The 10,118-nt window shown below is 37.3% G+C and overlaps 1 protein-coding gene across 1 annotated transcript; it reads left to right on the forward strand.

The window, feature by feature from the left end:
- The first annotated feature begins 379 nt into the window (after positions 1-379).
- Positions 380-9,496, forward strand: LOC311089367 (tripartite motif-containing protein 14). Its single transcript, XM_084124010.1, has 7 exons — positions 380-694; positions 1,989-2,860; positions 3,833-3,928; positions 4,886-5,134; positions 5,873-5,895; positions 6,250-6,398; positions 8,226-9,496. Exons 1-7 carry the CDS (start codon positions 466-468, stop codon positions 8,780-8,782), a joined length of 2,175 nt encoding a protein of 724 aa, XP_083980136.1. The 5' UTR covers positions 380-465; the 3' UTR covers positions 8,783-9,496.
- Positions 9,497-10,118: the final 622 nt, after the last annotated feature.

Genomic DNA, 10,118 nt, shown 5'->3' on the forward strand with positions numbered 1-10,118 from the left:
ATAGATAGATAGATAGATAGATAGATAATGATGGCGTCGTGCAAAGAAAGCTGCACTGTCGCTTTAAGAACAATGTTCGCAAGATTCAAAAGATAGATAGATAGATAGATAGATAGATAGATAGATAGATAGATAGATAGATAGATAGATAGATAGATAGATAGATAGATAGATAGATGATGGCGTCATGCAAAGAAAACTGCACTATCGCTTTAAGAACAATGTTTGCAAGATTCAAAAGATAGATAGATAGATAGATAGATAGATAGATAGATAGATAGATAGATAGATAGATAGATAGATAGATAGATAGATAGATAGATAGATAGATGTGCAAAGAAAACATTGTGCACTGTCTCTTTAAGAGCAGTGTTTGCGCGATTCAAAAGGTGAGGCTCCGCCCACTCCGTCTTAGGTCAGTTTCGTTTACTCGATCGTGAGACGTTCTGCTGTAACAAACCCTTTATGATGGGAGCATCTAATGCCAAACCTCTGAAATGTCCTCTGTGTCATGAGGATTGTCGGGAACAGGTGACGCTGGGATGCGGACACAGCTTCTGTCGGCTTTGTATCAGTGAGTTATGGAGTGGATCTGACACTGGACCGTATTACTGCCCCGAGTGCAGATACGAGTACCAGCAGCTGCCGGACTACACGGACGGAGCCTCGACATCCACAGCCACACCAAACACACGTACGGGCATTAACACACAACTAAACAAACCTCGACTGGTTGACCTTGATGGCTTCTAGCCCAAGTTATATTTGTTGTGCACATGTGTAAATTGACCATGACGTAGGCCACAATTACTCCTGTGTGTTTACTCTTTTGTAGTTGATTAACGTTAGTTTTCTCATATCAAGTTTCAAGCATAATGCTTTAATAGTGAATAGGAGGACGCATTTATAGATTATTCTTATAGAGTTATAGAAAATTAAGACTTTTCACAGTCTCACTAGTTTGTTTAATTTTTCTACTGACAATGTTCAACAGTTTATAATATACATACTATATATCACGGGAGAATTATGATATTTTTGTCATGTTCAGCCATTTCCAAAACAGCATCAATAAGGCAATATCAAATGTGTTACATTTAAAAGCATTCCAGGACAGAAATGATATACGGTATATTTTAGGATAGATAACTCAAAGTTAGAATTTTGTAATATTATAATGCACACTATTGAATAATATTTCTTTTACACTTTGTGTATAATTTGAAATAATGTACAATAAAAAAAAATGTAGTTCATTAGTGACAGTTACTTTGCACGTCAAATAATTCATATCAGGCTCTTGACTGATATATTTTGTCTCATTGGTAAACAAGTTAAAGGGATAGTTCACCCAAAAATGAAAATGCTGTCATCATTTACTCTTCCTCAAGTTGTTCCACTTTCTTTCTTCTGTTGAACACGAAAGAATATATTTTAAAGAAGGTTGGTAATTAAACAGTTGCTGGTCCCCATTGACTTCCATAGTATTTTTTTTTCCTACTATGGAAGTCAATGGGGTCCATCAGTCGTTTGGTTACCGACTTTCTTTAAAATATCTTCTTTCGTGTTCAACAGAAGAAAGAAAGTCATACAGGTTTGGAACAACTTGAGGAAGAGTAAATGATGACAGCATTTTCATTTTTGGGTGAACTATCCCTTTAAAAAAACAATAACCACAACTGAGAGGTATAATTAAAAAAAATCTATATTGTGTCAAAATATTTTTTATAATTTAGTTTCATAGATTAAGAAGATCAAAAGTATGAGTCTAGGACAATAAAACGTAAAAGCCAATTGAAAAAATAATAATAATTAAAGTATGGTAAAAAGCTTCCAAGACTGTTTTAATGTGACTTTCATATATCAAAAATAAAAAGTTGAAATCTGTTAGTTTTAATAAAATCAATCTCTAAACAAAAATAAAAAAAAGCAGATGTTGGGAGAAAATCACTTACAGTACATTAATGCGGTTTCATGTTTTCCTTTAGATTGGGCCTTCAGAAAGAAGCATCATGGCCGGCACTCGAAGAAATGGCTTGGGAAGAGGAAGTTCAGTTCGGCGTTCCATGGTGGCGGATGGAGACTTGGCACAGCGCCGTTTAATGACATCGTCAGTGGCCCTGATGTAATCGCCATCAATGACTCTGATGAAGAAACATCAATACCAAGGAAAAGAAAGGCCACAGCAGATGAACGTCCATCTGAAAGCCAGACTCCATCAGTGGTTTGGGGGATGACCTCTACAAGTGAGACATCAACACAACACACACCTCCAGAAACAATGGAGATCACATCTCCTCATGCAGAATCATCTCCTGAGAGGAACACAAGTTCCTCTCAGCAAGACCAGCATACCGTGTCTTCACACGGTGACACAGGCTCACCAGGAGCCAGCACATCTCAGGGAGAGAGAGAAGTCTCACAAGAGCCACCATCAACCTCTTTCAAACCTCTTCCTCGTTCGCCTGGAAGGCGAGAAAAGGACAGTGCTTGTAACAGTGAATCAGCTTCCCTCAGGATCTGCTCTACATCTTCAGACAGACGGTCCAGGAGCAGCTATGTGCCGTGCCATTACTGTCCCAGTTCAGACCAGAAGGTGGCGGTAAAGACCTGCCTGGTGTGCGGGGCCTCCATGTGCTCCGAGCACCTGCGCGCGCATCTGGAAAAGCCTGTATTCCAGAACCACCCGCTCGTGGACGCCGTGGAGGATGTGTCTCTCTGGAGATGCCAAGAGCACCAGGAGATGAACCGGATCTACTGTCGATCATGTGCAGTGTGTGTTTGTACTGTGTGTTCCCTGGTCGGGTCGCACAAGGGGCACGAGTGCATCAGCATCCGCGAGGCAGAGCAGGAGCTCAGAGTGAGGCTTTGTTTGGCACTTGTTTTCTCCTTTCGAATTGGTGATTTAATATGTGGCTCAACTTTCAGGTTTCTATTGTGAATAGTATTTTTAGGCATAAGTAGTACACTATCTACAAAATAAAAGATAGAAAAGTTATTTAAAGTGATATTTCACCCAAAAATGAAAATTCCGTCATTCATTTCTCACCCTCATGTCGTTCCAAACCGTGTTCTGTATCTTCGGAACACAAATGAAGATCTTTTTTGATGAAATCTGTGTGATTTCTGTCCCTCCATTGACAGCTACACAGTTATCACTTTGACACTTCAAAAAGTTCATAAAGAGATCGTAAAACTAATACATATAAATTGAGCGGTTTAGTCAAAATTTTCTGAAGAGACTTGATCGCTTCATATGATGATCAGGCTGAATTTTGTCTTTTATTCGCATATAAACATTGATCAGCAAACATAAACTGAAGCTCAAACGTGATGCGTAACACGAGAATGAACCTCATTGGTTCTTGCTGAAGCTCAAATGTGATGCGTAACACGAGAATGAACCTCATTGGTTCTTGCTGAAGCTCAAACGTGTTGCGTAACACGAGAATGAACCTCATTGGTTCTTGCTGAAGTTCAAACGTGCTGCGTAACACGAGAATGAACCTCATTGGTTCTTGCTGAAGCTCAAACGTGCTGCGTAACACGAGAATGAACCTCATTGGTTCTTGCTGAAGCTCAAATGTGATGCGTAACACGAGAATGAACCTCATTGGTTCTTGCTGAAGTTCAAACGTGCTGCGTAACACGAGAATGAACCTCATTGGTTCTCTCACGTCAAGCGAACATGATTGGTTACCACAACTGATGTGTGAGTTGATGAATGTTTATATGTGAATAAAAGCCTAAATTCGAAATAGAAATATTTTTTAACATGAAAAATGTCACTTTTAATCATTGGTACATTGGTTTATCTACATTAATTTCTCAGGGCTCACTGAAGGATGAGATGCAAAAAATACAAAAAACGGAAAAGTCCATTCAGGAAAAACTCTCTGAGCTCAGTGAGAAAAAACATGGTGTCCAGGTAAGTGTAAGTGTATCATGGAGTTGTTGCAAGTTTTGTTGTTGTTGTTTAGTTATTCATTTTGTATTTTATAGTTATAATTGTTTGACTTGTTCATGTTTTTAAGCTTTCTTTGATCCAGTGTTATTAACAAAAAAATTAAATAGTTTTTTGCCAATTGTAATTAAACTGAATTAAGTGACATATCAATGAAAAACATGAAAATTAGAAATGTTGCCTGGGCAGCTAACTGAAATAAGATAAGTTGAAGTACTATTGAAAGAGAAATATTTATATAGAAATTTAAATGTAATTAGAAATCGCTGAATAGAAGCACATAACAAAATGGCTAAAAATGAAAATGACGACTGAAAATAGAAAAATACAAGCTAAAAGTATATAAAATGATTCTAAAATAACACTGCTCATACACATTGGGTCTGGTTGGTTGGGTCTGTAAAGCAACTCTTGTGTTGTTTTTAAATGTGCTTTAGAAATAAAATGATTGATTGATTGATTGACATGAAATCAACCATGATCTCTTATACAGGTGAAACTCGAAAAATTATATCGTGCAAAAGTTAGTGTATTTCAGTAATTCAAATTAAAAGGTGAAACTAATATATTTAGTATATATAACTATATACATATGCATGATGATACTTTTCAGAGGGCTGACATTTCTGTATTTAAAATCCTTTTGTTTATTGATTTCAGGTAATAAATTTTCTCTAATTTTCTGAGATTTTGAATTTGGGGTTTTCATGAGCTGTAAGCCATAATCATCAAAATTATAACTTTCGCACGATATTCTAATTTAGTATAAGTCAAGTCAATATTAGTGTTAAAAGCAAAGTTTATTTATAGATTCCCTAACAGAAAAGATGAAAATAAACAAAGGAATAGATCAGCATACAATAGCATGAAGTAAATGTTAACTCTTTGTGCAGTAACTGTCATTGTCCCTGACTCTCGTAGACGGGGCTGGAGGACGTGCGGGCTGCTGTTTTGCAGCAGTATCAGGTGATTCGAGAGGCTCTGGAGCACGAGGAGGGACAGGCGTTACGCTGCGTAGCCCAGGAAGAGCACAGAGTGCTGGGAAGCATTGACAAGCAGCTGGACACGCTACAGGGCGCCTTGACATCTAGCCAGACCGTATTAAACACCCTGCAGGGAATGACCGATGCTGAGCGGGTGTCACAGTACCAGGACCAGGCCTTCATCATGGTACGACAAGCAGCAGTGATCATTAGCTAGCTATGTTTCCATCCTTCTGTTTTCATGCTCGTTTTGGGATAACACGTCAAAAAACGCTGAAGAGAAATGCCAAGGGTTGCATAAATTCTAAAAATCCGCATTAAAAATGGATGTGCTCAATTGAGGCGGATAATGTTTTAACAGATGCAGCGCAGCAAAAAACGTTGACTGACTCAACAGAGGATGTGATTGGAAAACTGGACTAACCAGCAGATAATTGTCATTGCATCATTGTTTTAGTTCTTCTGAAATACCTGAGCAAGTCTGTCATCAGAATGATCTGGTTTAATTCCCTTCCAGAAGCGTCTCACATGATAGCGTTCACAAACACCAGCATCCGAACACAAGATAACATGACAGTGTTTATTGCATTTCGTCTGTGTGTTCTCAGAGGCGCAAGTCATCTGATGTAGGTTAAAAGAGCCACAGTTTCTTCCCCAGTTGCAGCAACTTTCATTTTTATTACAGATATTTTGCGATTTTGTTCTCTTGAACACATGGGATGGAAACGCTGCTTTATTCCCAAATGTTTTATGCGATATTCCAGTTTTGTGCAGGTTAAATTCACAACTTTGGATGGAAACATAGCTAATGAGAGATTTACAGAGATTTATAGTTTTGTTTCTTAAACATATTTTGGTACTTTCATTTTAGTAAATGTTGTATATTTAGTTGTATATGTAATGCAAATCTTGCTGTTTATTTCAGGAATACAGCAAAATAGCAGGACAGTAAGTAAAATTATTTGGTGATTTGGATAAATATACTAATTTAAGGGATAGTTCGCCCAAAAATGAAAATTTTGTCATCATTTACTCGCCCTCAAGTTGTTCCAAACCTGTATGAATCTCTTTGTGCTGGACACAAAAGAAGATATTTTGAAGAATGTTTGTAACCAGATTTGTGGGGCACATACTATGGAAGTCAACGGTATAAATATCTTCTTTTGTGTTCGGCAGAACAAAGACATTTATACAGGTTTGGAACTTGAGGGCGAGTAAATGATGACAAAATTTTCATGTTTGGGTGAACTATCCCTTTAAGTGTTTTTAATTTATTTGACTAACCACCCTGTCTTCATCCAGACTGACAGCACTATCTGACCCTGTGCAAACCCTCCAGCCTCCTCAGGAGATAAACCAAGACCGACTGGACTGTCTTCATGACTGGACCGAGAGGAGACTGGAGACTGTGCTCATAACACTGCCTCACCGAGACCCTTTCAGACTGCTGTGTGAGTCATTTACACTCCTAATTATACTACAAATACTGCTAGGGCGCATATATATATATATATATATATATATATATGCGCCTTAGAAATGCTTCCCTATTCAGACAGTAATTGCTTCTCATGTGTACGTCTGTAAACTGTCGAGTCGTGCTGCTTAATACTGTATATTTTTGGAAACCATGATATATTTTTTCAGGATTCTTTGATGAATAGAAAGTTCAAAAGAACAGCATTTATTTGCAATATAAATCTTTTGTGACATTATGAACGTCTGTACTGTCACTTGATCAAAATCCATGTATGCTAATAAAAGTAAACATTTCTTTTTTTTTATTTAAATCATGCTGACCCCAAACTCTTGAATAGTAGTGTAGTTACCACGTACACTTTTACTTTTAAACACTTTTTAAAATATTTAAATAATGTCAATAAGTAAGGCAATTGTACTTGAACTTATTTGATTAAATTTGGTATTGTGATATATTATACTGTAATACTTTAATGGCAGATAAACAAAGCATATTAGATTTTATATCTAAAGATGATATACTTTAGTTTAGGGTCCAGTTATCTCTAACTAGTTGCTTATTAGCATACATATTACTAGGATATTGGCTGTTTATTAGTACTTATAAAGCACATATTAATGCCTTATTCTGCATGACCATATTCTACATCCCTTAATCCTACCCGGTCACACTTTAGATTAGGGTTCAATTCTCACTTTTAACTAACTACAACTTTTGCCTCAATAAACTCCTAATTACTGCTTATTAACAAGCGTGCCGGACAAGTGCTGAAAAGCGAAGCCAAACCGTCTTGATCGCCCCCGGTGGCTGGTCCCAGTATAGGTCCTCCCCGTGGGGTCTAATGGACGTGATGGAAACTAAACAATCAAATTACACTTCAAATATTTTTTTTCCAAAGTCATTTAATGTAGTTTTTCTCACGCTGATTTAAGTTTAAGTGTTCGTTTTTTAAAATAAGTTTGATCTTGGTTCGTTATTTGATGCTATAAAAACGGGAATGTGATGTAATGATTGACAGCTTCTCTAGACGAAGTAGTCACCAAGGCACCATGTCTTTTTTGTGGGATTTTCGGGAGGAGATTGGATCTTCAACTTTAATTTCTACATGTCCATAACTGTTTATTTCACACGGAGTGAGGGCGGGACCATGATATCGCGGCTTTACTCGGGTCCCGCGTTCACTACTGCGCAGAAGCAGGTCCCAAATCAGGGCAAGATGTCAGCGCCATATTAGGACTTTGACGGCTTCACTTTTCATCAGTGGAAGAGAGTGAAGGGGCGTCATCCATCTTTTTTTACAGTCTATGCTTATTAATAGTTAGTGAGGTAGTTTTTAAGTTTAGGTATTGCGCATAATTTTACTCATTCCTACAGATTTTGTGCTCACACCCAGTGCACGCACATAAAGCCACCTCTCAGTATTAAATTGAGTTATTTTTCGCTGCTTTTTGCACTTGAACTGTCAAATACACACAAAATAAAGACAAAATGCCAATTTTGGTGAGTATTAATGTAAACAGTTGAGAACGAAAACGTGTGTGTAACAGTATAATGGACCCGTGTGCCAGGACTTAAAGTGACAGCAGCATAATAAACTTGAGGCCAAATGCGATAATATTAAAAATATCTATATGGCAGTTTTCCCCATGGTATCGATGTCAAAATTGTGGCCAGTGATAATGCTGAGGGACTAATAACTTTGGAAAACCACTAGCCACAGTGTCTGGTGAGCCATAAAAGTTAGTGTCAAGACCCGGACACACATATGATGTCTGACACCTGATGTTTCTGTCTGCAGATGGGATAAGCCCAAGTCTGGATCCTGATACTGCCCATCCAAAGCTGCTGCTGTCAGATGAAAACCGTACGGTGGAGTACAGCGAGACCCAGCAGGACTACAGCGAGCAGGAGACACGCTTCAGCATTTTCCCACAGGTGCTGGGCTCTCGCGCCATCGACGGAGGCTGCAGCTACTGGGAAGTGGAGGTCTCCCTGGATGAGGGCCGCTGGAAGCTGGGCGTCTGTGATGGACAGATAGGCAGAAAGGGGCAAAAGGACGTCTGCCGTATTGGCTTCTACCCCAATTCTTGGTGTTTAATTTATGAGAAGGGAAAGGTGGAAGCTCTGCACGATAAGGTGGCGTCACCTGTGTGTGCCGCTGAACTTTGGAAGGTCGGAGTGCTGCTGGAGTTTGAAGAAGGTCGCTTGTCTTTTTACAGCGTGGCCAGGGAAGGAGCTCTTTCTTTGCTGTACAGTTTTGAGCATAAGTTCACTGAGCCCTTGTATCCGGCGCTGGCGGTTTCTAAAACTCAGCTCAGCATCTGTGATATATTTACCAAGATCACTACAGACTAGACTATTTTATGACATTTAAGAAACACAAATCACTTTTACATGACTGCTGAATCTAAGAGTGCAAGAGGTCTTGAAAACAATGGCCTATTTTTTTCTGAATGATTTATGATGATCCTCTGATTTTTAATGCGGAAGATTTACATATCTGAGCCATTTCCATTCCAAATATATGCTTTATATATGCATTTATATATCATCTGGAATGGTCTTTTTTAATAACAATCTTGCACGGCCTTTTAACTTTTTTCAACCACTTCTCGATCTTTTTTTAAAACGTCTTTTTTTATTTTTTTAGATAAATCATTTTGTATTTTTATATTAAGTAAAATATATATGTCCATTGTATTTTCATGTATACTTTGAAGGCCAGGAGAAATATTTTTCAGTAATCTAAAAGACTAGATAAAGTGAAAAATTTCAAACGTTACTCGATTTTACACTAGATACCAGCATATCTATATCATTCCATGTTGAATTACTGTTGCGAGTTGATGAATGTTGCATTTTAACTCTAGGTGGCGGTATTGTTCAATATCTAATTTGAAATTTCTATGATGATTGTTTGAACTGTGCAGCAAAGCTTATGGAATTAAATTAAGATGTTTCTTAGAAATTTCACAGATGTTTCACAGCACAAATATATTCTTCTGTGCTGTACTGTGTTCATGAATTACCTGTGAGATATTTCTAGATAAAGCCTGTGTTGTCACGAAAGCTTCTCTCGTTTCGTATGTTTTGTAAATAAGGACGTGCCCTTTTGTTTTCATTTAAGCCACTGGTGGGAGATGTCCTTCAGGAGTCATCCGTTCTAAACACTGCTTTCACAATTCATTTCAGGTCAATACAAATTGCCCTGGCTGTTAATAAAGGAAACTAATGAGTGAAGAAAACATTACAGTGATGTGGTGATAAAGACCCTCTTAGAAAATGTCAATACATGACTAAATTATTCATTTGTTCATGATGTACATTTAATAATTAACCTTTAGTTCACTTGTAAAATAACAGAATTAATTGGATTTACTTGTCAAGTACTCAGTAATCCAATATTACATAATTTGATTTAAAAATCTCACAAAAACAAGTACATTTTTCATCTTGCATAAAGATAATAAAATCTGTTTTAGAATCATTAAGATTTTTTTGCATTGTGACTCATTTTACTGAAAATCCTCATTACCATAATATGTCTGGGCATTTTTTATTCTCAGTTATTGTTATTCTCATATTATTCTCATTAGATTCCATTACTGTAAGTACAGCAAAAAAAAGTAAAAACAAAAAAAGTTTAATAAACTACATGCTTATACACCACTTAAAATGAATATATATATAC

This window comes from Abramis brama, assembly GCF_963993115.1.
Source record: "Abramis brama genome assembly, chromosome: 9".
Classification (NCBI taxonomy): Eukaryota; Metazoa; Chordata; class Actinopteri; order Cypriniformes; family Leuciscidae; genus Abramis; species Abramis brama.

What these genes read in the sequence shown, in the direction of transcription:
- LOC311089367 (XM_084124010.1), top strand. Translation starts at nt 466, where the DNA reads ATGATGGGAGCATCTAATGCCAAACCTCTGAAATGTCCTCTGTGTCAT. An exon ending in CACAGCCACACCAAACACAC is followed by an intron (nt 695 to 1,988) that starts GTACGGGCATTA and finishes GTTTTCCTTTAG; the next exon opens with ATTGGGCCTTCAGAAAGAAG. An exon ending in AGGACCAGGCCTTCATCATG is followed by an intron (nt 5,135 to 5,872) that starts GTACGACAAGCA and finishes TGTTTATTTCAG; the next exon opens with GAATACAGCAAAATAGCAGG.